Genomic DNA, 26,837 nt, shown 5'->3' on the forward strand with positions numbered 1-26,837 from the left:
TGCAGGCTGCTTTAGGATGAAGAGCTCTCATTCAACCAGAGACTGGAAAGGTGACAAAAAGCCAGACAAGGGAAAGAGCAAGAGAAAGGCCTGAGGACTGAAGGAACTTGGCTTCTTGTAGGAATAGCCCATGCGTCCTAAAAGCTAATGGGCAAGATGTAAGAGGGCCGGTGGTGGTGGTGGTGGTGGTGAGGGCTGAAGTCGGAGAGGTAGCAGGCAGCTGGCCCTTGAGGTGGAACTCAGCCTTCATTCGCCTTTGGGACTCCAGGGCGTGGACAGTGTTTGGGATTGCTTCTAGGAGTCACTGTGTCTGTGTTGATCGATCAACTGATTTCCCTCAAGGCAACAGAGAGAAGTCAGAGCCTTGCAAGAGGCCCCATAGCTCTTCTGCGTGCAGGTCAGGAACAACATGGCCAAGTCCTGCCTCACCTACAGTGTCTCCTCTTGAGTGGCCAACTCCCTTTTGGACTTCACAACTGTGCTCCCTTGTGACCTCTCTGCCCATCTGGGTGGTGACTCCTGTGTGGCTTCCACATCCTGTGTCTTTCTCTCTATTTTGGGTTATCCTACCCTCATCTGTTTCCTTGACTACTCACCCAGCTAAACTATAATTTCCCTATGGGGCCTTTTCATTGTGCTCCCAGCACCCAGAACAGTGCAGTGGCCCAATCTAATCTATGTTTCTTGATGGAATGATAAGGTTTGTGTAGAGTGTCTTATGAAATCATGACAGAAGCAAGAAGTTCCTCAAGCTTCCCCCACCCTGCAGTGGCTTTCCTTGCAGATTGCGTAAGTGCAGGGAATGCTCATCTGATGAGAAGGCATTATTTCGCCTTTGTATTTCTTCTTCTGATGTCAGGTTCATTTGAAATCACATAACATCACCCAGCCGGGCGTGGCTCAGCAGTTGAGCGTTGACCTAGGATCCAGGCGATAGGGGTTCGATTCTTGGTCAGGGCACATGCCCGGGCTGCGAGCTAAGCAGCCGATCAGTGACTCTCTCATCATTGATGTTTCTCTCTTTTTCTCCCTCTCCTTTCCTCTCTCTGAAATCAATAAAGATATATTAAAAAAAAAGAAGAAAAAAGAAGAAATCACATAACATCACCAGGAGCTCATTGGCCGGCTGCCTGGCTGTTAGACAATCACTCAGTGTATGTTTCTTTTCCGTCCACAGTTAATAATGACATGATGATCACCGACAACAATGGGGCACTCAAGTTTTCACAATTGTGTAAATTCTGTGATGTGAGATCTTCCACCTGCGACAACCAGAAATCCTGCAGGAGCAACTGCAGCATCACATCCATCTGTGAGAAGCCCAACGAAGTCTGTGTGGCTGTCTGGTAAGGTTGCCTTTGAAAAAAAATCTTTCTTTCTCCCCCTTTTATAGTAAGGAATGCATGCTCGTGCTACATAGAGCCCCAGCGTCTTCACACCCTAAGCAGAGACACCATCCCTTTTCCCTTCCTCTTAGACCATCTCTCTTTTAATTGTTAAATGTGCTTTCCAGAGGGACTCTGTACATCTTCAATTATACACAGGCACGTGCGTGTGCGCTTATCTATGTGTGTGACAGTATACAAGATGACCTTAAATATTTGTAATAAATCTGGAGACACTTGTATGAAGGAGAAGCATATGACACTTACTAGGCATTTAATGACACCCCCTGGGTACCCCACAGTGACACCAGGAGCTTTGTTCTCCTGAGGCAATCTCACTCTCATATTGTGGAAAGAGAGAGGATGAAAGATGGGCTGTTGGAAGAGGAAAGCACTTGTCAAAAAAGGGGAACGATTCCGGAACCAGAAAACTACCCAGTCCTTAGTCAGAGCCTTGGCCGTGTCTCTCACACCACCACTGGGCTACACACTCCTTTTTTCTCTTGCGTCAGAACTGTGTGTTTCTCATAGACCAGATTCCCTCCTTTCTCTCTCTCTTTCATTTCCCCACCTCAATACACACACAGGGAGTGCTCATAAATTAGCTGATTAATTCCCAGTTATAAATTTGAGTGTGAGCAAGAGATAAAAGAAAAATAGAGATCATCAAGAGAGTCCCCATTTTATAAAAATATATAAATTCATTAATGATATGGAACATTTTGCAGACATATCCTGATGTTTTGAATTTAATTTACTTGAATTTGATTTTTTTTTTAAAGTTACCTATGTGTCTTCTGGCCAGTTGCAAATGAGAAGGTAAACCCAAATACCTTCGCTGCCTTTTTGGGAATGAGTCTTTTGGACTTTCTCCAAACCACATATAGTTTGCCTTGATGGTAGATCTAAAAACCTTGCAAATTTCTGCACATACCAGGGGATGAACTCGTTTCTTAAGAGCTAAAGGAATGTTAACAGCACCGACCTGTCAGGCGAGCCTGCTGTACCTGCCAGCTCCATTCATGTCCAGTTCTGAGAAATGTTTTTGAAAGACGGTGTCGAGAAGAAAGAGACCAGCGTGATTTGAGGTTTAGAAAGTCTGCCATCCGAGGAATGGCTGAGGCAATTAGAATGCTTCCAGGAAAGAAAGGACGGGCCTTCTCGAGAGATACCGAAGGACATGATATCTCTTGAGACATCTCAAGTGGAAAGCATAGTGAACATTTTCACACGTGTAAAAGTTTTCACAATCGTGGTTTCCTAACAGCAGAACAGACTTCCTCCTTTGGGAGAGTCAGCTAAAGTTCAGGAGAGGCTGGGTGACTGGTGAGTCTAGTGCAGGGAAGGCGGAGACACCTGCCTGGATGACCCCAAGGCTTCCTTCACTCCTCTGCTCCACGGGTCACCTGTACCTAGACATGCACTGCGCTGTGAGCTCACTTCTACTAATGAAAAAAAAGGGCTCTTTTAATTAAGATATTTTCCCCTGACTCACAGTATAAGTCGGAATGATTGATTGTGAACCAAATCGCTGGAATAGAGGCTTTGCTTGTCTCAGAAAATGTAAACGTGCAGGGGGACAGGAAGCTCCCCGTTTCTGCGTGGCCCAGCTATGAAGAGTAAATGCTATACGTGAACCTTATTTTTACCTGTCTTGGTAAATACAGATACTCCCGTGGAGTGGGAGTACTATGGGGAGCAAGGGATGTGCAGTGGGTGCTGCCCCTCCTCCTGGGCAGCCAGCACCCTAGAACTGATTGAGGCAGGGGTCCAAATGCCTGGCCACTTCGCCTCAATTTGGGTCAGTTCTGACAGGCCGTCCCAGCTTTACAGCTCCTGAGGGGTCCACTGGTTCAGATCTTCCAATGTGCAGCTCCCTTGAGTCACTTACAGGTCCCTGTCCAAAAACTCCTGCACAGAAACCTCATTGCCTCAATATCTGTTTTCAGGGAACCCAAACCAGGAAAGGAAGCTATTTTAGAAACAGCCACATGTGGAAACTGAAAGCCTCTACCATAGTACTACATGCATTCCAAGGCCTTCATCAGTTTTAGTGTTTTCATTCATTCATTGATTCATTGATTCATTTAACTGATATCAGCCATGCATCCATTTCATGTAAAATGTTCAAGTTCTGTCCAAGAATAGAAATATATTGGAGCCAAAATTAATTTCATGAATTTGGCTCTTTTTTTCAGTGGCTATTGACAAACGTTTCAGTTGCTCAGAGCAAAAGTTGCAGGACAAAGAAGTCTGTATTTTTTTCATTGTGTTTTCCCTTCCTGTGCTCCGCTGCATCCAAAGATACTTTGCAAAGTGAGCTCTGCTGTCAGGGAGAACATTGTTGCAGGACTGAGTGGAGAAAGCAGCTAAGGACTTTACCCAGACTCAAGTATGGCAGTTGAGTTTCCTTTCTGCGATTTTAGTTCTTCAGGCAGCTAGGAGGTGGAAAGCAAGAGGCTCTGAAAGAGATGCCCCGTCGTGGCAGAGCAGCTGTACTCACAACTCCTTCCTTGTCTCATTCCTTGGCCTCCAGAAGCTTCACAACAAAGAGACACCGCGCTTTTCCCTGGGAGCATAGAGGACCCAATATGCCTTCCTATAATACTCTGCACATGTGCACGCATGTTTGTAACACACACACGAACACACACAGGCACACTGCTTTGGGGGCAGGGAGGTGCTCTTGTTTCAAGGCCACCATTTCTGCTAAGACTTTCCAGTAGCTTTGGGGTTAAGGGTGGGTAGATTTTTCAATAGACATCATTTGTTGTGTGACGGAGCCAAGTCAAGTTTCATTGAGCTCCCCTGCTACCGCCCTGGAGGAAGGATTCCGATCGGTGCGCCTCCTCTGACAGTAGGGACCTGCGTAGCAAGGCCTTGCCCTCTTGCTCCTGCAGGAGCGTTAGTTCGGGAACCATTTATGTGTTTCACAAAGTGGCATGCCTGCGTCTGCTGGAGTCTCCCTCCAGGCAGCATTGATGTCACAGACATGACTCCCTTCCTTGTCGGGCTGTTCCAGCCTCAGCCTCATTCCTACTGTTCTCAACCCCTTGTTGATACACTGTCCTTTAGTGACCTTGAATTAAGCACTAAGCAGGGGGATTGGTCAAGTTGCTCTTTCCCTGTGGGTATAGGCCCACCTCTTTTCCAGGTGAAAGTTATATCTTAGCTGCTTCTTGTCTCCAGCCAGCCTCCCATTTTCCTTGCTGTGAGCAGTGAGCTTGTGTGTGTTTTTGAGGGTGAGGGGGTTGATTGGTGAATGTGCACTAGTGTGTGTTGGCACATGTGCACTCATATGCACACTCAGAATCCTTCCCAGGCAGGGTTACACGTGCAAAACTGGACCTATCATGTCATTTAAGGCCTGATTTCCCCCCCAAATGTAGAGGCTACCATTCAAGACAACAGCGATTTTGCACCTGAAAAGGGCAGAGATGGGAGGAAGGATGTCAGACCAACCTTGGCATTGGACAGTCATCCAAGATGGCAGGTTTCTCGGGAGGCAGCGAGAAGCAGGCAGAGAGCAATGCACTTTCTAAGGATACCAAAGGTTTATTTTGGCTTCTGCAATTACAATAGCAGGTATTAATCATGTCATTTTTAGATGCAATGTACTCGTTGAGCCAATTGAGCATTTCATAGGGTCCAAGCAAACTGCGAGAGATTCGCTGAGCCTTTACTGAGTTAGGCTCCAAATATGTGACGTGGAGGAATACAAAATGTTGATGTCATTAGTTTATGACAGCGTAAAATGTTTCACTGGACTGTAAATGAAGAACACCTTGCAGGTCTTTCCCATGGGTTTGACTTTTCCTCCCCTCTTCTGTTCCTTCCTGTAATTCTGGAAACTGCAGATCTTTATCTAGGAAGCATCTTCCATTTTCTCAGCACAGCCAGCTGCTGACAGGGAACATGTCTTCACTCACAGTGCCCTGGGGCCCCGCAAACAACAAAAGAGGAACCACAACTACTTTCCCAGACATACTCTTTGAGAACAAGTTAGCCAGACAGGGCCCTGGTTCTGCCAAACAATCCAGGCATGCCCTGTGAGCCTGGCGGTACTCAGGATGGAAGGTTTAAAATCATCCTGGGGCCCGGCCTGTGTGGCTCAGCGGCTGAGCGTAGACCTATGAACCAGGAGGTCACTGTTGGATCCCTGGTCAGGGCACATGCCCTGGTTGTAGGCTCAATCCCCAGTAGGGGGCATACAGGAGGCAGCTTATCAATGATTCTCCCATCATTGATGTTTCTCTCTCTCCCTCTCCCTTCCTCTTTCTGAAATTTAAGAAAAAAAAAAATCACCCTAGGGACCCAGCATTCTTGTTTTCCATGCCCTCCCCTGTAACGACTGTCTTAAGACAGTGGGTAAAATTCTCTGACAGTGTGGCCCCCAAGGTAAGCCCTCATGTTTGTAATCATGAGTGGGCTCGGAGATTAAACAAAGGACAAACGCTCCCCCGGCAGAGAAAGCACAGGGACCGGGGGACGGCCTGTTCGTGCTCAGAGCGGGAAGCAGCTGCCCTTCTGGGAAAGAGCTTCGGGAGGGACATGCACCCCGGATTGCTTTGCACCCAGAGGCCGTTCTCATCTGTTCTCTCTCTCTCTCTGCCCGTCCCCTGGCGCCACCCTGGGCCTCCCACTCCAGGAGGAAGAACGACGAGAACATAACCCTGGAGACCGTGTGCCACGACCCCGCGCTCGTCTACCACGGGTTCGTTCTCGAGGACGCCGCCTCCCCGCAGTGTGTGATGAAGGAGAGGAAAGTGGACGGCGAGACCTTCTTCATGTGCTCCTGCAGCAGTGACGAGTGCAATGACCACATCATCTTCTCAGAAGGTGCATGTCCCCCCCCCCCCCCGACGGCCCGGAGCCTGGCTTCCTCCGCGCTGATTTCTTGGGGGGCTGGTCCGGGGCCTCAGAGCGCAGTTCCTCTTCCTGCGGCTGAGCTGGGAGTGAGCCTGCGGTGGGAAGGGGTGCTGGTGGGGTGCAGCGTCGGCTGTTTCTCATCAAACCTGACTCATTGGGCCGCCTTCGTACTTGTCTTTGACCTTCCCCTAGAGCAGTGGTTCTCAGAGTGCAGCATGACCTGAGCATTGGTTAGAAATGCAGATTCTGGGGCCCTACCCCAGACCCGCTGAATCAGAAACTCTGGGTGCTGGGCCCAGCGGTCTGTGTTTTAACAAACCTTCCAAGTGATTCTGATCCAGCTAAAATTTGAGAACCGCTGGTCTAGATTGGAGGAGGCTCTTTGATATAGGAGGGGACTTGCTTTGAATGGGCTCACGTGGTTTTGTGTACATACTCCTAGGATTTGTCTGAAGTGTAGTTATCATTGGTCTCATTCGAGAGAACTGAAATACAGGGGGAAAATAAAGAGCCAAGGTTTACCCATGGGGGCAGGGAAAGACAATTAGATACCAGCCTTGATCTTTGAAGTTCAGCATTCACTTGACATGAAAGAAGGGTGCACACTATTCCCTCAATTAAAAAAAATACACACTATTCAATGATTTTTAATTACAAGAGCAGTATGTGTTCCTTATTACAAATTCAAACAACCCAACAATATGCAAAATATTAAAATTAAAAGTACATTAACTTCATCCCCTCACTCCCAGCTCAACACATAATCAATACTGAGAGTTCGTGGGATGCACACATTTCTCTGTCATTATTCATATAATCGCTGCATCCCTCCTCTCTGTCTTACTCCCTCCTCCCTTCCCTGCCTTCCTCCATCCATGCATCTGTCCTTCTGTCCATCCATCTATCCATCCCATCCACTCACCCATCTTTCAGTGCAAATAGTTGATCAGACTCTATTATTGGGCAACATTTTTTTTAGCCAACTCCTTTTACTTCCCCTAAGGAAGATAATACATACAGATACACTGCACACCTTTCGGTTGTCTAGAATTCCATAATATGGATGATCTTCTCTGAGGGACTCAGTTGTTTCCATTGGGATCGCAGCTAAGCCATTTATAAGCTGTTTGTCTTTGCGTGTACTAACTCACCTTAGTTTTCCCCTCTGAGAAATTCAAATAGAAGTAGTGTTCATTTTCAATAGGATTTTTGTGAAGATAAGTGAGATTATTCATGTAGGGAACTTAGGATAGTACCTGGCACAGGGCAAGTATTCAGTACATTTTGGCTGTTACTATTGGTCCCCTGGATTCAGTTGTCTTATATTTGGATTGAGCCAGGTGAGTGAGGAGCTTTATACCAGCATCCTGTTATAGTCTCTTCCTTCTGGAAAATCCCTTCGGTTGAGTTGCGCTTGGTGCCATCCATCGTAAGCAGCATTCCTGTGAACCTGAGAGGTGTTCTCACTGTCAAGAACGCTGTCGAGGAAACAGTGCATTGTATCGCTCTCTCCTGAGGAGGCCAGGAGAAACCTGTCCGGCTCCCTGCCTCAGAAAGATTATCCCCTCCTGTTTGCTTCTGAACTTCAGGACACTGAAGCATACAGAGCAGGGGCCAGCAAACTTCTTGGATGGAGGACCAGGTAGTAAACGTTTTTGGCTTTGCAGGCCATGGAGTGTCTGCTGCAGCTACTCAGCTCTGCCGTTGAGGTGGCCAGAGACAGTATGTAAACAATTGGACGCGGCTGTGCTCCCATAAATCTTCACTTACAAAACCAGGCTTCAGGCCAACCCCTGTTGTAGATGGTCATGTGTTGTTGTTTTTTAATTTCTCCCCTTGATCCTAACTACCAGAAAAACTTAGAGTCCATTCTAAGTCATGCTTCTAGCAAGTTTGTGAGCACACATTTTATATACTGTTATTGGCTCAGCCTGCCAGTTTTCCTTCATTTATCTTCCATTTGCATTGATTCTAGCTCTTTCTACCTTCCTTTACTATTGTCTACCTGTAGGTCACATGAGATTTTTCTTTTTTCACAGCATAGAACTGTGAGTAACTTCAATTGTATCTATAGGGTGTCCCTCCAAATATATATACACTTTAACAGCTGATAGCTCAATTGATGTTTCTTTCTTTTCAGACTGAACCAGTGGAATGAACCATTAATTATTCAAAGTGTGTATACAATTTTGGGGGGACAGCCTGTATTTAACTTAGAAACCAGGACTCTAGAAACCACTCTGACTCAAAGTTCAACCGATGTGGTTAAATAGAGAAGCAGACCATCAGATGGAGGCCGTCACCCGCGTGTGTTCATTGCTGACCTGTCGGCTGTGTGCAGACTTTCACAGTTCCTGTGCTCTCTAACCGGAGAAGTCGAGGGAAGGGAGACAAGGACTTCTAGTAGCCACAGAGTTTTCATTCCTTCCTCTCTCATTGTTGTAGAATTTCTTTTAAATGAAAACAGCCTCTTTGGTTTGCAAGCCTAACTCTGGCAGGAAGACAAATGATTTTTTTACAGTATCAGACACGCGGTTTCCTGTCTGTGTTTAACTTGCTAGCAGAGCATCTCAGCCAGCTGGTTCCCCCTGGACCTACTGTGACCTTAATAACGTTGCCTCCTGCCATCCAGCATGCCCACTCTGTGTATTGATCACATGCCCGGTGCACTTGATTGACTCATACTGGTTTCTGAGTCAGGGAAGAGCTGGAGGTGCTGCCCCTTTTCCCTCAAATCTCATTTTGCGTTTGTTTCACTCCAGGACCAGGGAGCTGGCTGCTTGAGTAACTCCTGGTTCTCGTGTCTAAGAAACTAGAAGCATAAGTGGTGTTTTGGCAGGTCCGGGGGTTCTGGGTGTGTTGCCTTGGAGCCTTGCACTCCATACTCAAAATAGCTGTCTCGCCAGCTGTGCATTTTTGTTTCGAGAGAAACAAACCAGATTTACTTTCTGGTCTAAATGCAGAAGAAGAAAAAATGAGTGTGGAAATATGGTTGTGAAAAGTTGTTAGCAGAGGGAGAAAATTATGGATTAAAGTCAGTAGTCTCATTTCTGGGAAAGAAATCCGTTTTTTGGTGGGGGGGATGACTCATGACGAGGGATCCTTTAGTGTGAATGAGTTTGGTTAGGAAGCCTCCACTGAATCCGTGAATTTGGCCCCCAGTCTGGCCAAGAAAATAATGAAGGTTGTATGTGCCAGAGGTCACTGTGACTCAGTCAAGCGAAGCTTAGAGAATGTATTTGTAGCGACTTCAGGCAAATAAGTGGCTTTTGTAGATTTTTTTTTCCTAAGCAGCAGAGTAAACAAGATCCTCTGAGGCCAGATGTGGTTGCTGGTTGTGATTATTTCTGCTGGAACCTCATTCTGATATGAATCACAGCAGAGTGGAACCCACTAAGGACACAGTCTGTCTCGCACCCTGTACACTGGTTGTGAGTGACCTGCATAACGGTTGGACACATACGGCTGGTGTCGCTGTGAGGCTGTGGTGATACTTAGCAGACTTTCATCTCTCCCACGGCCACCTCCTTGTGTTCTATAAACAACACACAGGTGATGGTGGAAAGGATCGAGGGAGACTCTTTGCTACCTTACAAGTATCCCAGTGTCCCACGAGTGGAAAAACACCAGGGAGCCAGCCAACCACCGCGAAACTGACTTTCATTTCCGCCCCTACGAAACTTCAGAGGCTGTGTTTACCACCAGCTGGACATCTGGCCCACTTGCTTTTGGAAAAACCTTTTCTCCTGCATTCACTACTTATGTAAAATATCAATTTTACCAGCCATAATTATGCCTTTTAAAAAAAAATCTAATATTAACTTTTAAACAAAAAAATATTTGCTTTCCTACTTTAGAAAAAAATATATGCCTCATGTTACCTCATTAGGATATAGCTAGTTCCAATGTCAAGAACAATTGATCCTACATTTAGTCATTAAAGCTCTTTCCATTCCTTCCATTGTCCAGGCCCCATCTATTTAAAAGAATGATTTCTCCCGTCAGGCTGGAGTAGTTGTACTCTACCTTGGCCACAGGTTGGAAATACCTGATAAGCTTTAAAAACTACTCATTAAAGGGTCTTAGCCCTGCAGTTTTGGACTTAATTGGTTGAGGCCTTGTATCAGGATTAAAAAATACCACAAAGACTTCCCAAGATATTTTAATATGCAGCCAATGTTGGGAGACACTGGGCTCAAGACAGTTTGTTCTGCCAAATCTTTTTATATTTTTCATCCTGTTCCCCATATAACCTGGGAAAGGATGGTAGCAATTAGAGATGGCACCCACCACAGGAAGGAGCTGAAATTCGCCTTCTAGGACAGAGGTAAAGAAAACAAGCAAACAAAACACCTGTATTACCACACCTCTGGTTCTTTCTGTTAATATGTCTTTATTGATTTCAGAGAGAGGAAGGAAGAGGGAGAGAGAGAGAAACATCAATGATGAGAGAGTCACTGAAGGGCTGGCTGCCTCCTGCACGCCCCCTGCTGGGGATCGAGCCTGCTACCCGGGCATGTGCCCTGACTGGGAATCAAACTATGATCTAGATCCTAGGTCGACGCTCCACTGCTGAGGCACTCTGGCTGGGGGCATATGATTCTTTATGTAGGGTATTACTGTGCTTTTCCAATTTACAGTTGCTTCAGAGGAGGCCAAGGGCCTCGTTGAGAATAGGCGTCTGAGATTTCAGAATTGATGGAATGATACATGAAGGGCAGGCACATTTTAAACCTGAAAGCATGACTGAAAGGTCGGATGCTACTGTCTGGGCAAAGATGAGGTGGGCCGGGGGGAGTGGGCAGTGTGTGTAATTGCAGGAGGTGAAGACACTCAGGTTGGAGGGAATTGTGGCAAGCTGTGGTTCCCGTGGAAAGCCAGTGGAGAAGCAAGGGTGTGTTTTGGTGACCTGACAGGTATTGATAATGCGAGTAATCAATGGGCTTTTTCTAAAGTGGTCTAGTCTCCCTATTGGAGAAGATACTGAAATAACATAAGAACTCTCTCTCTGCTGTCTGGTTTCCTGAGGACATGAAAGACCCCTAGACAGAGTAGAAGATATAATCTGTAAAAAGAATTAAACAATAAGGGCAGGTGGGAGATCCTAACAAAACACAACCTTAGTGGTCAGCAGACCATAATATGGAGAAGAAAATGAAAAAATTCCCAGCTCCCAAGAACATACATCAGGCCAAGGCATGTCCTGATGAACGGACATGCATAAGACACGGCGATATTCCTTGGGCAAAGCCTGGCCTGTTGTCGGCTCTCTGGCCACGTTAGTTGCCCTCCTTCTAAAACCAAAGCCATGGAAGTAGCAAGAATCCATATCCCAAGGAGGAACATGAGGTTGATGAGCACAGGGGAAGGAATGCCTCATACAGCAGAGACATAATCTGGGTTTTCATTGCCTGGAATGACCAGTAATATGAAGCAACAGATAAATGTAAAGTGAGGGACATAGATTCAAACGATCAATTCCAGAGAGGCAGCCCATGAAAAAGCTGGCCAGGCAACTGTTCATGATAAAGACCCAGGGGTGTACAGATGAGTCAAGGCCATTCTGAAATCGGGGATCCAAACAAAACAACAGGACAAACAAACCAGCAGTCATCTTAAACCACACCCATTGGAAGGGGCAGTGAGAGTCCCACTGTAGTCTTTGCTGCAAGTACTGTAGCTGGGTCTAATGAAACATCACAGAGGAAGGATCTTGAGCAGCAAGAATGACTTCAGAGAACAGATCACTTTATACTTACAAAAGGATGTGACATTTATTGGGCACCTGCTGTATGCTGGGCAGGCGGATTTTAGGATCTGGCAAATGCATCAGACTTCAGAGTCTGATACATGTCTTTTGAAGAGTGACTGAAGGAAACAGGGATGTTCAACTACAGAAAGAAATGATTTGGAGATATGGGTTAAATACCCACGAGGAGTTTAAGAGCTCTCATCCCCTAGAAGAAGGAATCCTTTTGTTATCTCTTGTCTTAGAGACCAGCGTGAAAGCCATTAAGTGGATGGACAGGAAGGCTGCCTGTGACTTAACATAAAGAATAAACTTTCAAATATCCCAATGTTTAGAGTAAGTTTATCCTAGTAGATCTGCAGCTAGATGTTAGGATTAGATATTAGGATGATTTACAGAGGAGTGGGGTCCCCTTGTAGTATTTCAGCCAGATGTTTTGTCTCTTTCTCTCAGGAATATTCCAGAAGCGGTTGTCATACAAATTAGACTATATGTAAGACCCTTTTGTTGGAGAGAGAGGTGGGAAGGAAATAATGAAAGGGACACTGTGGGACTGGCTGCAAGAGGTGGGGAATAGCTTAGTTTTGAAATATGTATAATTGGCATGAAACAACCACACGGACTGGAGGGAGGCATCTTCCATCATTTTTGGGGAAGAATATTCTCAGGGTCTGTCTAGAATGACAAACAATACTGTCAGTATGCTGGAAGTTAAATTAAATTCTGCATGCCCAGTGAGCTCACTGTCCCTCTGTTGTTTAATTAAAATGATTTTTTTCATTGTTTGCCTGAATGTAATTGTTGGCTTTTTATTGAGACGATGGATGGGGAATCATATCTCATTCTACACTCCTCCAGAGGTTCATTTGACTAGAAAATTCTCATGGACCATTTTCTCATTGGCTAACACTGAATGCAGTTGTCCGAGGGCTTTGCAAACAAATCTAATACAAATTTTCTTTGTAGGAGGGAAATGTCTCCATGGCAGAGTACCAAGGGACTTATTCCATGTTTGCTAAAGCCATGTTTCTCAACCTTTACCCTGTAAATGAACCACCTAGAGAACTTTGAGAAATCCAGACTCTGGTTCAGCAATTTGGCACAGGGCTGAGATTCTGCATTTCTAGTAAGTTCACAGGGAATGCCCACTAGTGCTGCTGGTCTGGGGAACACACTTTGAATAGAAAGTGCCAAAAGATTCTTTCTGCACATGCCACCAAAATTATTAAAGATGCGGAAAATGGTGGTAAGTTATTGAAACTCCCAAGTTTTATAGTTTTTCTAGGGTAAGTTTTGGTAAGCTACACATATATATTTTTAGGACTTTGGTCATTGTCTAAGTTTTCACATTTATTAACCAAATGCTGTTCATGGATTTTTTTCTCCCTTGAACCTTTGCTGGGCCCATAACTACCTCTGTGTCCCCTCTGTGCTTTTTGTGCCATTGTCAGCCTCACAGGGCTCCTCCGTATGTTGTATAGTCATTCACACTACACTTGGGGTGTTCGCTCTTCCTCTTACGTCTTCTACTTCACCAATTGCAACTTCTATTTTCTTTACTTCTGTCTTCTTTGGCTCCATAATCTTGTTCTTTTTCTGAATATTCCCGTTGAGCCCAGTGTTGTCAATCAGCTGCCAGAAAGTATCTCTCATTGACGAACCTCAACCCCTCCAAATGCACAGCTAACTCTCCTGCAAGCCTCTCTTTGAACCCCAGCTCTGTCTGTGTATTTTTTTCCCCTTTTTCCATTTCTACAAAGAGGGGATAGTAATACATACCTAGCAGTGTGGCCACAAGGATTCAGGATTAACCATATACGACACAGTGTGTGGCATCTAGTAGGTGCTCAATAAATGAATGCTGCACTTTTTTAATGTTATAATTAACATGATGGCAGGAGACAGGAAATACTCCCTTCCCCCCAGCATATCTCTCTTCAGCACAGTTTCCTCCTTGGGACCTCCGCCAGTTGCATATATATCCTGTCGCTTTAGAGGAACACGTTGGCTTGTGAATCTTTGTGGTTAGAGGGTCACTGCCAACTTCACAAGATCTGTGTAGTCGCCACGTGACGTTCATGTGTGTGCCCACTCACCAAGGTGCGCGGAAAACGCTCCTCCGTATCCCTTTCTGTCGCTCAGATAAATTAGTATCTTGGTAAATTTTTGCCCCAAACGCCTTCTTCGAGTGGAGGAGCCCATCTCTCAAATTCATCGGTGTTGACCTGCTTTTCATTAACACACACAATCGACCCACATAGGCTTTTTACTATGTTGGTTTTAATTAGTGTCTTTTTTACTATGTGATTTTTTTTAAAAAAATAGTGAATTATAGAGGTTCGGTTTTGAGTTCATTGTAGCAATCAGTGTTGGATTTGGGCATGACAGAGGACTTGAAAGAGGCTGGAAGGGACCTGCTTTCATTGTCCTCGTGTGTGTGTGTTACTCAGTAACTTGTTTATTTTTCAGTCACTCCAGAGGAATGTATTGCATGGAATTTCCTCTGGAGGTTTTCTCCCAGTTTGTATTTTTTCATGGCATACTAACATTATCGTTGACATTTGTCTTTAAAAAATATTTATTTACCAAGACTGACATTTGCAAATGGCTCCTTATTTGCAACTAAGTCTGGCCTCGGTATGTGGGACACATCTCGTTGGAAATTTTCAGAATTATTAAATGGATCTCTGGGTTTATTGCTAGGGATGCAGCTTGGTGGCACGGATGAAGGAGCCACTCTGACCTGGGGGAAATGGGCTCCCCTACTTGCCTTGTGCAAATCCTCATAAATCTCAATTTCCCCTTTATTTCTTCCTTTCTCTTCTCTCTCTCTCCCTCTTTCTCATTCTCTCTAAAGTGAGATGATGCTTATAAAGTGAGTTGCTCAGAGCCTAGTTCAATAAAGCACATGATGACAGTTATCTTTATTATTAAGGGAGTTCAAAGAAGGAGGGTCCCACCTTTTCCCACTGCAGAGCTCTCTGTATGTGTGACAAAAAGCTGAGACAGGATCCACACTTGCCCATGGGGAACACAGCATCATGCCAGGAGGCTCTGTCATGGGCACCAATTTCCTCCGTCACTAGCTTCCCCAAGAAACAGACGAATCTCAAAAATCTCTGCTCTAGGAAATCCTGGTAAAGAGATGAGAGTCAGTGCCTTTACTCTGCCAAGGGCTCTTCGCCCCTTGAGCATGTGTGCTGTGGACATCTGGGGAGTCTGGAGGAGCCTGTGGACCCTTTCTCAGAGTGATGGTTTTTAAATGCATAAAATATGAAACATAAGATTTCAAAGAAAATCGGTACCCTTGGACTGCAATTATCAAATATTTTAAAAATATTTTCATGCTATAGTAATATCTGCTTCTATGTTAATGCTTTAAATAACAAGATCTAGATCAGGTCTAAAAAATTGAAATGTCTAAATGTCCAAATGATGAGTATTAATGATACATCAAGACATCTGCGGTAAATGTAATATGGCAGGAAAATATCTGTGGTTTCTGTTGGTGACAAAGTCATAGGTACGGCTAATTCTAGGAAGTGTTACATTTTAGCTAAGGGTTAGAGAAAATTAAAAGAGGTGAATTGTGCCCATTTAAATTCACAGAGACACTGAATTCTATCCATGGAACCCAGGCTAAGGGCTTCTGCTATTATAGTGTAGAGATTCATTTTTTATAACCTTGGAGAAGTCATGTTACATAACAAGGGAGTGTAGAGTGAACGTCAGGCCTTCAGCACTAGTTACTTATGCATCCAAGAAACAATTCATGGAAGGTTCCAGTAGTTCAACAATTATATCTTGAACCCCTCAATGTTCTATCTAGATCTGGGGATAGGCTCTGAGAAAAGAAAGATAAAGTTTTTTGGGTTCTCCCTCATGTGGGACTTTTTCTTCCCAAGCAGGAAAAAGATGCCTATTTGCAGGAATGTCACTCAACTATGGTTCTTATTTAAGAACGAGGGAAATAATCTGCATACCCAGAACATGCCCCGTAAGACGCACTATCCAGGAATTGCTGATATCACTTAACGGATGGCAATAAACTCTCCTAGTCAGCCCCCAGTGAAGAAAACCACTTTATCAAATCGAGAGGTCATATGAAGTCATTGTAAATTGTTTCTCACCAATGTGAAGTTTGAGCATTACGGCCCAGGGTTAAGGGTGGCAGTGTCACAATCTGACAGACTCTTTTCAAATGTCAGCTTTGCTTTTGCCCAAGTTTATGCTCTTGGGAAATGATTTAAACCATCTGACCCTTTTAGGATCCCCATCTGTAAACTAGGGTTTCTAATAATAGTAGTTTCTACCTTGTAGTTTTTTTCTGATTAAATACAAATATTATATAAACTGCTTAGGACACGGCCAGGTTCATTACTAAGAATTTGACTTATGAGATTCTGTGTAGTTGGGGGCCGGCAAAAAGAAGTCCTTCCTGCTGGTCCCTGAGTATAGAAGGTGCCACATGTACAGCTGTTGGGTTTTTTTAGTAGCGCCCTAAGGGTTAATACCGCGAGAGGGTGTGGGTGGCTCCTGTTTAGGTAAAGCCACATCCCAAGCTTCCTTTCTGCCCTTTTGCTATTGTGAGGGTTTTTCACCACCTCTTTGAAGTTTCAAAATTGACAGATGTTATTCAATAATTCCCTTCCCCCAAGATAGTTACAGTAGATTTTCAAAAAGAAAACACAGGAAACTTGAGGGGAAAGTAAAACTCTGGTTTCTGACATTAAAGGTGGGGGTATTTCTAGAGACATCTTCAATCAGTGACCACATACGTTTCAGGGATTTCTGTCTTCACGTTTCTCTTAGCTTGAAAAAGAGTAGAATTTAGCAAGGGAGACCCTTTTTCATAGATGGCCAGGAATTATAAAATCGTGAGGCATTTGAATCCATGCCCTTGACTCCTCTATTGGGCTATAACCTCTTTAAGGGCAGTGCCAGACCCATAGCAGGAACTCAGTAGTTCTGTGTTTAATGAATGAATGTAGCATCTGAGCATGAGGCCTGCTCATGAATGGGTACCTTTGAGGGGAGACATCTAAGGCAATAGAATTCTGGGATTCTTGCCCAACAAGCTCTCACTGAACTACCATTCACTGTCTCTTGCCCACTGAACGGGTCCCTCCACGGCCTTCTACCCAAGAGGAAAACTGTTCAACCGGCTCCTACCATGGCCAGCACGAGCCAGAGTTTGAAACACAAGACACTGTGGTGAAAGAGCTGGTGTCAACCCACAGGGCCTGCTTCAGTGTCCAGTTTAGAAGACAGGCTACATTGCCTTCTTTAACTTCTCTCACCTTTGTTCTATTAAGTATTTCTGTTTTGTGGAACTACCAATCACACGCACACCGAAAAAAGGAATGTGGGGTGAATATAAGGTAACTGATTTCCAAAGAGACCCTTCCCACAGATTTGTCTCCCCAGCACCGCTAGGCCCAGAGCTGATGCCTAAGGGTAGCCTGGGTGTTGATCAGAACAGGACAAGTTGGAGTCTAGAAAAGAGCGAAGACTATGGGCGCGCTATGCCAGCCTCTTTGTTTATACCAGATACCGTGCATGCAAGGTTTTGGAAGCAGGAATTGTCATTCTTGCTACATTCCCAAAGCCTCCTGCCATGCCTAGAGTATAGTCAACACTCAGTAAATGCTTTTTCCATTTATTCAACACTTGTTGAGGACCTGATGTGCGCTGGGGGTTGTGTACAGTTGTGAAGAAAGACACCGGGCCCTGCCAGCACGGAGTCCTCAGTCTGCTGGAGGTGGGGGAAGTAGGGAAAGACAGATATAAAGCCACTAAGTAGAGTCACAGTTTGTAAATTAAATTGTGCTAAATTGTGACATAGGGAAAATGTAGGGTGCTGTGAGATTATATAAAATAAACGATGTCCCACGTTTTCCTAGGTTTCTTTTAGGCAGTGACATTTAAGCTGAAGTTTGAGGGAAGAGTAGGAGACATTGAATGAGTGGCCAGAGGCAGGGAAGACTAGACAGGTGCACACTAGCATCCGCCCCTGGAGTGAAAACTCACAGTGCATTATTTATAGCAACTGAGCTGAGGCCGAGACGTGCGGACAGTGGAGGTGTGCACCCGCTCTCACGGTGCACACCTGCTCAACCCGACTCCCCCTCTCCCTGATTTTGTTCCCACACCAGAATATGCCACCAACAACCCCGACTTGTTGTTAGTGATACTGCAAGTGACGGGCGTGAGCCTCCTGCCGCCGCTGTGTATCGCCGTATCCGTCATCATCATCTTCTACTGCTACCGCGTTCACCGCAAGCAGAAGCTGACGCCGTCCTGGGAGACCAGCAAGCCGAGGAAGCTCATGGACCTGAGCGAGCACCTGGCCATCATCCTGGAGGACGACCGCTCCGACATCAGCTCCACGTGCGCCAACAACATCAACCACAACACCGAGCTGCTGCCCATCGAGCTGGACACGCTGGTGGGGAAGGGCCGCTTCGCCGAGGTCTACAAGGCCAAGCTGAAGCAGAACACTTCGGAGCAGTTCGAGACCGTGGCCGTGAAGATCTTCCCTTACGAGGAGTACGCCTCCTGGAAGATGGAGAAGGACATTTTCTCGGACATCAACCTGAAGCACGAGAACATCCTGCAGTTCTTGACGGCGGAGGAGAGGAAGACGGAGCTGGGGAAGCAGTACTGGCTCATCACGGCTTTCCACGCCAAGGGCAACCTGCAGGAGTATCTCACGAGGCACGTCATCAGCTGGGAGGACCTGTGCAAGCTGGGCAGCTCCCTGGCCAGGGGCATAGCGCACCTGCACAGCGACCACACCCTGTGCGGGAGGCCCAAGATGCCCATAGTGCACAGGGACCTCAAGAGCTCCAACATCCTGGTCAAGAATGACCTCACCTGCTGCCTGTGTGACTTTGGGCTTTCCCTGCGTCTGGACCCCACTCTGTCTGTGGATGACTTGGCCAACAGCGGGCAGGTAAGTTAGACCTGGATTCCCTTTACCTTGTCCCTGGCCCCACCCTGCCTCTTGCTCCCTAAATAGCCCTACACTTGTCTGTGTCCCATTCGCACCTGACAGGGTGCCCTTTGCTACTGAGCAGCATTTCTCCTCCTGTTTCTTCAAATCCTGCCCAATTCAGGGCAGATCTTTTTCCTCTTGAGTCAATCTTCATTTCTCTCCCATGTGCAAATGATTTTTCTGTGCTTCAAACACTGCTGGCAGGCACGTTATCTCTATTTTTTCCCTCTTATGGCCGCCCTCAGCCCTTTCTGCTCTGTACTGTTAGTAGTTACATTGTTCTAGAAGGCAGTCTACCTGGAGTCCAAATCCACCTAGCACAATGCCTTGAACAGGGAAAGTGACCAAGGAGCATTTGTTGTGAATGAACAGTTCCACTCTTAAAGCATCTCAGGGAGTAAAAGAGGAACCCGTTTAGCTAAGGAGCTGTTGGAAAGTGACTAGAACTTGCCCATATCTGTTATGAATGACGGGGCCCCGTGTGTTCCCACACCAGAAGCTTGATTGTGGATTAGAGTGGAGTCTCCGGAGCACCAATGTTTTCTCTAACCCGGTGGAGGAATGTGCTTCTGAAGCCTTTAGTCACTGCTCAGTCAGCGCCCGGGGCCCATGACTGCACAGGCAGGCAGTCTTGAGGTAAACATGTCGCAACACGAACAGATTAATGTGCCAGGAGGATGACTCATGCAATGACCTATTAAAAAGAAAAATTTCTTCTAATGCATGCCAATAAAAAAACCCTTTGGGATAATAACATCAACTCACTTGACCTTCCTTAGATCCTTGGGAAGGGAGGACTTCATGGCTATTTAGTCACACTATAGGTGCTGCATCATCAAACATTTAAGGGATTCTTTCCCCAGAAATATTTTGTTTTTCCTTTTTTCCTTTGTGCCTCAGTGTTTTCATATTAGCAGCCATCCTCCAAATAAAACTACACAAAGATTCAAATTTGGTCTTTACCTGGGGAAGGATTTCCATCCGATTTCATTTAGTAGAGATTTTATGAAATTATACCACATTTTCAGCTCACTAGAATGTGCCGTGAGGTAAACGGAGAAGATTAAGCCTGCCCTTAAGTGACCCAAACTTATGGCACTTACTATTCTTTCCACCGTAAGTCTTGGAATTTTGAAGAACAAGAAAATATTTAATTTGCAAAAAGCAAAAATAAACATCTGAAGTTATCACAGATGCTGCCTCCCTGGTTATCTGCAAGGATGTTATTGTCTAATATGGTGACATATATCATGGGGCCAGACAAGGCAGCTCTGGGGTTTGGCACTTCCTTATTTGGCCTGCTTTGTTTATATTCTTTAAAGGGTGTTAAGGGTGTTTGGGAAGAGGACACCTATTTATTTTTATTCTTTTTACTTTTATTTTTTAAAAAATATATCTTTATTGACTTCAGAGAGAGGAAGAGAGAAGGAAAGAGGGAGAGAGAGAAAGAAACATCAATGATGAGAGAGTCATTGATTGGCTTCCTCCTGCACACCCCCTCCTGGGGATGGAGCCCCTCAACCTGGGCATGTGCCCTGACCTGGAATCAACCGCCATCTCCTGGATCCTAGGGCTGTGCTCAACCCCTGGGCCACGCCAGCTGGGCGAAGACAATCTATTTAAAAAAATAATTATATAAGCTCTACCTTTCTGTGCAAGTCTCATTATTTTCAAAAGCATTGTACTTCTTAAAGATCTACCCATTGTAGGGGACAAACATCAGCTATATTTTGAAAATAAAAATGCAGTTGGAATAAAATAATGGGCCTCACTGTCTCTGTTTTTGCTTTAGGTGGGAACTGCAAGATACATGGCCCCAGAAGTCCTAGAGTCCAGGATGAATCTGGAGAATGTCGAGTCCTTCAAGCAGACGGATGTCTACTCCATGGCTCTGGTGCTCTGGGAGATGACATCTCGCTGCAATGCAGTGGGAGGTATGTATCCAGCCCATCCTGGTGCCGTGGTGGATGTGCCTTCAAAATGACGTCATGTTATTTGCTTCAAACGTGATTCCAGGGTTACCAAAGAGTAACCAAAAGGAGAGCTGGTTGAGATCTGGTAGTACGTAGCCATCCTAGTACGATTTGGAATTATGCTAAAAAGCCTAGGTCTTTAAGCTGAAAGCCATGTTTGGAGCATAAAGCTTTTGATCTCCTTTCTTAAAGTATAATTACTGTACTTCTTTCTCTTGACATATCTCTCCACAGATATTCAAATATCTGGCAAATGATCAATACTAACAATATAAGAATTATTTTTACTTATCAAATGAATAATATTTAGAAAAGTATCTGATTTTTATTTTTTGTATTTTAAGGTCTTTCAGAATTATAAGGTCTGGGAGATGGATTTGTCTCAAAATTTACCTTTATGGGCATGGCTTTCCTTTGTTGGGCAAAACAAAGAGAGTGGTTTGATATATCTGTTTAGATTTTAGAAAACCTAGGGAAGGGAGGTTATAAGGAATGCAGCATTCTTCAGGGGTGCAGAGGAATGTCATTGCTGTAGGCAGTATTGTTCCCTGATCTCTCTGGACAATGGAATGGCTGAGGTCTACATTACTTTACTCTTTCCTGACACTCTTCTCAGTAGTTTCCCTCAGGGTCTGAGGTTCCACGTTAGAAATTTATGAATCTCCACGTGGTCCTGGCTGACTGCTAAGTCAAGCCAAGCTCACTTCAATTTTATTTTTAGCTCTTTGTTTTGTAATAATTTTAGACAGACTGAATAGTTACAGAAATAGTGAAGACAGGAAGTTAACATTGGCACAATACCCTTGTTTAATCAATAGGACTTACTCAAATTTCTGAGTCCCTAGTGATGTCGTTTTCTGGAACAGAATCTAACCCAGGATCCCCCATTACATTTAACATCCCTACCTCCTTAGTGTCCTTCAACTTGTGTCAGTCTCAGTCTATTTTTGTCTTCTATGACCTTGGCACTTAGGAAGAATTTAGGCCAGTTATTTTATAGACAGTCTCTCACCTTGGGTGTCTCAGATGTTTCCTCATGATCAGAGTGAGAACTGTATATTTTGAACAGGAATACCACAGAAATGACATGGTGCCTTCTCAGCATCTCGTACCAGGGCCTGTTCAACTCGATCGCTTGGTGGAGGTGGTGTCTAGCACGTTTCTCCCCTGTAACTTTTTTTTCCATTTGTAATTAATACATATCTTGTGGGAAGGTTCTTTGACCTGTTTCTTATCATTATCCTACCTGCTAATTTTAAGATCCGTGAGTAGTTCATGCCTGCAACAGTTATTACTGTACTGTTTTCCTAGCAGCATTTCTCTATTTTTCTTACTCTTCGGTTTATTATATTCTACTGTAAAGAATAGCTATACTCTTTCACCACCCCATTATTTACATATTTAACTTTGTATTTATATCAGTATGGAGTTGTGGGTATTTATTTTAGTCGGTGGGCATGGGATAGTATCGTTATTTATCTTGTTGCTTAGATAGCCACAGCTTGACCCCTGGGCCAATCTCCCCAATGTGTTGCCCAGCGTGGACCTGGTTGACACCCTTGCCGATCACCTGCTCCCCTGGGTCCCTGCTCGGGGATGGCACTTCCTGTCTGGCTGACACTGTTATTTTCTGTTTTCCTGCCTCAGATTTCTTCCCCCACAGCACTTTCAAAAGTCACTCGGTTTTTTTTCCTTGCAGTGAAATTTGCTTAACCGGGTTTCAGCCGCTGAGAATAGTTTTCTGTTTGAAAGCCTTGACAGTTCCCAAATGAATCCTTGAAGACCCATGTGCACTGAGAGGGCGACGCTGCTCTTGTCACTGTCGGATGGCATTTACCTAAATTCCGGCCTCCTGCCCGTCCTGTGGAAGCCATGATGCCGTAAACATGGGCCGGGGCGGCGTCTCGGTGCCTTGCCCGTCGCAGCTTCCTGCCCGCCGTTATCAGTGACGGGCCCTTTCCTGCGGCTGTTTGCTGAGTGTGGAAGAAGCCGGGCCGTGGGGAGGAGCGGGCCTCGCCAGCTTTAATAGCTCTAAAAACAGATGCGGTGTAAACAAGTCTCCCCAAGGAAGGAACAGGGCCTCATCTGTTCAGCTAGTCTCAGAAAGCCCTTTAAGGTAAGAACAGACAGGCGGCTTTTGGGGAACCGGAAAGAGGCCATCCCGGTTCTCATTTTGTTTGATCTCCAGCCCACAGTCCTGTTTCTTCCATCTCTGCTCAGGCTGAAAAACCCCCGAGTTATTTATCTATCGGCATGTTGGTCCAACAGAAAGCCTTTCATTTGAGTAAATGTGTGAACTCATTTATTAAGTCCCTTTTTTAAAAAAAAAAATAACTTTCTTTGAATAGCATTTTTTTTTTTTTTTCGGTATGCCTTGAAAATCTTAAAGAGAGATTTTTTTTTTAATTTTTTTTTTTAGCCTTGTCTTAATTTCAGACATTGCTTTTACATTTCAAGGGTCTCTTGGAAGGTATATAACGCCTAGAGATAAATGGGTTCCCTCCCGGCTGCTGTGGAAAACACACGTGTAAAGACCGGTCTTGCTCTCAAGAAGCATGTAATTTACTGATGAATCAGACTTTTTTTTTTCCTTCTTTACTTCTTAAAAATTTACACATGCAGACACAGTTCTTCCCTTACCAAGAAAATCGATAATGATTCCCTCTAGTTGATGTCCGGCTTTAATTTATAAGGTCTAAGAAAGAGGGCAGGCTGTAAACTGGCTTTCCTCAACCTTAAATTTGTCTTCTGTGACTTGAAATAGAACATATGCAATTACTATTTTTTCTTTGCCAGTCTCATTTCAAAAAGGAAATGTGGAATATGCTCCCCGTAGTTTGAAGAGGTATAGACTGACATTTTATTTTACAACTAATATTCCATCCAATATATTCTGAGCGCGAGATCATCTAACTGAATGAAGTAGGATACCAAGCAGCTGGGGACAGTCTTGCAGGAGGATGTGAGCTCCCAGTTTTCCTGCCTTGGAGCAAGTCCATTCTGTTCCGAGGGTTGAGCCCAAACTCTTCACGTGGGTGCCAGCCTGGCCCTGGCTTACCTCTCTGGGCTCCTCTCCGCACAGGACTCTTTTCATTCTGCGGTCACCTTTGTGGGCATCTTTCAGGTCTCACCTCCAGCCTCTGTCTCATACTGTTCCCTGGGACTGGAACCCTGAAATCGACTTGTTACAGGCAAGTGCAGTTCGGGCGTGGTTAGTGCCGCAGGAAGGTAAGGCGGGCGCACAGGGGACTGCATGCCCATGCTGGCTAAAGGGAGTGCGGCGGTGGAGTCAGGCAAGGGGGAGAGGTCAGCTCTGGGAGGAAGGCGAGCCTCCGCAGTGTGCTCCGGAGTTGCTTCTTGTGCGGCCAGCCTCTCCTCCTGCAGAACAGCAGCACAGATAGAGCGGGACACTGGGGAATTCTCACTTATCAGGTGAGAAAATGCAAACAGAATAGTGATAACAGCACTCTTCTGAAGCCAATCGGTGCAACTCCATGAGCACAGATTTTCACCCGGGAGCTCAGGAGATGGGTTGTCATAACTGAAGAGAGTGCTCAAAAGGGAAAGGCTTTTTGGTAGAGGTAAGTTTGGTCATGTAATAAAACACAAAGGAGCACTAGCTACCAGGACATGAGCACTTGCTTCATGGATCAGTTCATTTCATCTAGCAAGGACTCTTTGAAGGATGTACTATTATTAGCCCCATTTTACAGATATGCAAACAGAGGCTTCAAGAGGGAGAAAATTGTAGAGCCAGAAATCAAAGCCCTGTTGTCTGACTCTAGCCCACAGGCCCTAACCTTCCTAGTAGGTGCTGGCCTGACCAAATAGAGTTCATGTTTAATAAATGGCAGGGACAATTGCCATTCTTTTCATTATGGATGGGGTAGTCGGTACTACTTTGTGCATCCTGGCCTTTGACACAAAGCCTCTCTGGAAGTCCCTGCCAAGACAGTCACACATTGAGGAACCCTCAGTGATGGCCTCACTCCTGAAAGAGTCTAATGATCAACCTTCCTGCCTCCTGCAGGTGAATTTCTGTTAATAGAATCCCAAGGCTACTAAATTATGTAGCATGTTTCAGGCTTGGAGATAATTTCCTTATTCAACTTTTCTGAAGATAGATTCATTCACTCAACAAACACTATTGAGTACCTATTACATGGCAGGCATTATTCAAAATACTCAAGGGACTGAGTGTCTAATGAAGAGCTAATATTCTAGAAAGACAAGAAATGAACAAGTAGATATAAAACATAACATCGAGGGTGGGTATGATGGTTTTAGAAAGAAAAATAGAGCAGAGTTAGGGCATAGATACTGACCGAGCACGTTATTTCAGATACTTTGATTGTCTGGAACAATACGAGAGAAAAACCCAGAAAACAGGGCTTTGTTGTTTTTGAAGAGGGAACTAGCTAGAAGGAGGTGACTGGTACGTTACTGTTTTATGAAGGAGAGAAGTATTGAAATCTCCACGCAGCAGCGACAAACCCAGAGACCGGTTCTCTTCCACAAAGAAATCTCTGTCCGTGGCTTTCAGTTGCTTTGGTGTTCATGCAAGTGTTTGTGGGATGTGTGGGAGGCGGATGAGGGTGGGGTGCCTCCCAGGGCCCCCTTTGGCAAGCACCACGGCAGGCGCAGTATTCATGCCATCCCCAGCCAAAACCTGCGCACGAGTCCACCAACTTCCAAACCTCTAGCTATTTAGGCCTTTGAATGGAAGCTGACACACAGCAGCCGGCTGAGCGAGAGTTTAACAAAGAGGAAAAACATAACCCCAGGAACGGCTCCTGAGCATACTGTCAGCTTGCTGCTGCCTGTGAGACACACAAAAAGTGCAAAGGCATCAAAAAGAAAGTAAAGGGGGAAAAAAGAGGGGTGGGACCGAAGGACTGAAGACCAAAAAGACTAGGATGGAAGCACTCCATTTTCCTGGATTTCGGGGGAGTCTAATTTGGAAGGCAGATATAAAAACTCGGGGGCCCTGCTTCAGGGAAAACTGTCAACAACTTCGCTGCACTGTTACGTTGGAACTGCAATCAAAGCAACAGCTGGATGCCAGATGCTGACTTGCAGAGGAATGTCTCTGCTGTCCCAAGGACTAGCCCTCCGAGGACTGTGGACCTGAGAAAAGAGATGCAAGTGCAGTTTCTCTTAAGAACCTTAGAGAGAAAGTAAAGGAAGCTGCAAGGGCCTGGGAGTTGGAGGGGCTTCTGTCAGGGACAAGAGTGCAGGAGAAAGGCCGGGGAAGGGGGAGAAGTTGGAAAGAAGAGCAAGTGGTTCTCACGCAGTGAGTAAAAGAAGTTCCTTAGGAAAGGGGTTGTTTGAGGCTCTACGAGATCCTCGACTGTTGAGCCTCATTCACCTGGTGTGGGAAGCAGTCTGTGGTTTGAGTCAGTAATTCTACCGTATGGGCACCTGCCTTGTCCCGACCCCGGAACAAGGATTTGAGTGTATGTCGTTTATTTGGGAATAGACCAGAGGAAATAGCAATAAGGGAATGGGGAAGTGAGTCACGAAAGGGAAGGAAGCCAATAAATAGTGTGTTGTCAAGCTGGTCTGCACTGTGGACAACTGGAGCTTAACCCTGCTGGGACCCTGGGTGCAGGGTTGAACATGCGCCTCAGCCTCACACACCCAACTCAAGAGGAAGCTGGGTGTTTATCTTACAGCTCCCGTCCGTCTGTGGGTAAGGGCTGCTCCTGGGGCACGTCGGGGTGTGAACAGCCAGCTCGCCCAGCGTGCATGAAAAGGATCCATATCAGGGTGGTGTGGCCAGCGGTCCTATAGCAGTGTACAGTATCCCCCTTAACTGCGGTTTCACTTTGCGCAGTTTCAGCTACCACGGCCATTCAAAAATA

At 45.4% G+C, this 26,837-nt stretch overlaps 1 protein-coding gene across 2 annotated transcripts in view; it reads left to right on the top strand.

Annotated features, from left to right (window-relative positions):
• Window positions 1–26,837, top strand: part of TGFBR2 (transforming growth factor beta receptor 2) — a 70,684-nt gene that overhangs the window by 32,869 nt on the left and 10,978 nt on the right. For both annotated transcript variants that reach the window (XM_081159557.1, XM_081159556.1), the window contains exons 2-5: window positions 1,178–1,346; window positions 6,034–6,224; window positions 18,159–18,958; window positions 20,793–20,934. In XM_081159557.1, coding sequence (XP_081015683.1) covers window positions 1,189–1,346; window positions 6,034–6,224; window positions 18,159–18,958; window positions 20,793–20,934 — 1,291 coding nt within the window. In that variant the 5' untranslated portion in view covers window positions 1,178–1,188. The remainder of the gene's footprint in view (window positions 1–1,177; window positions 1,347–6,033; window positions 6,225–18,158; window positions 18,959–20,792; window positions 20,935–26,837) is intronic.

Source organism: Miniopterus schreibersii (genome assembly GCF_964146895.1).
Source record: "Miniopterus schreibersii genome assembly, chromosome: 15".
NCBI lineage: Eukaryota > Metazoa > Chordata > Mammalia > Chiroptera > Miniopteridae > Miniopterus > Miniopterus schreibersii.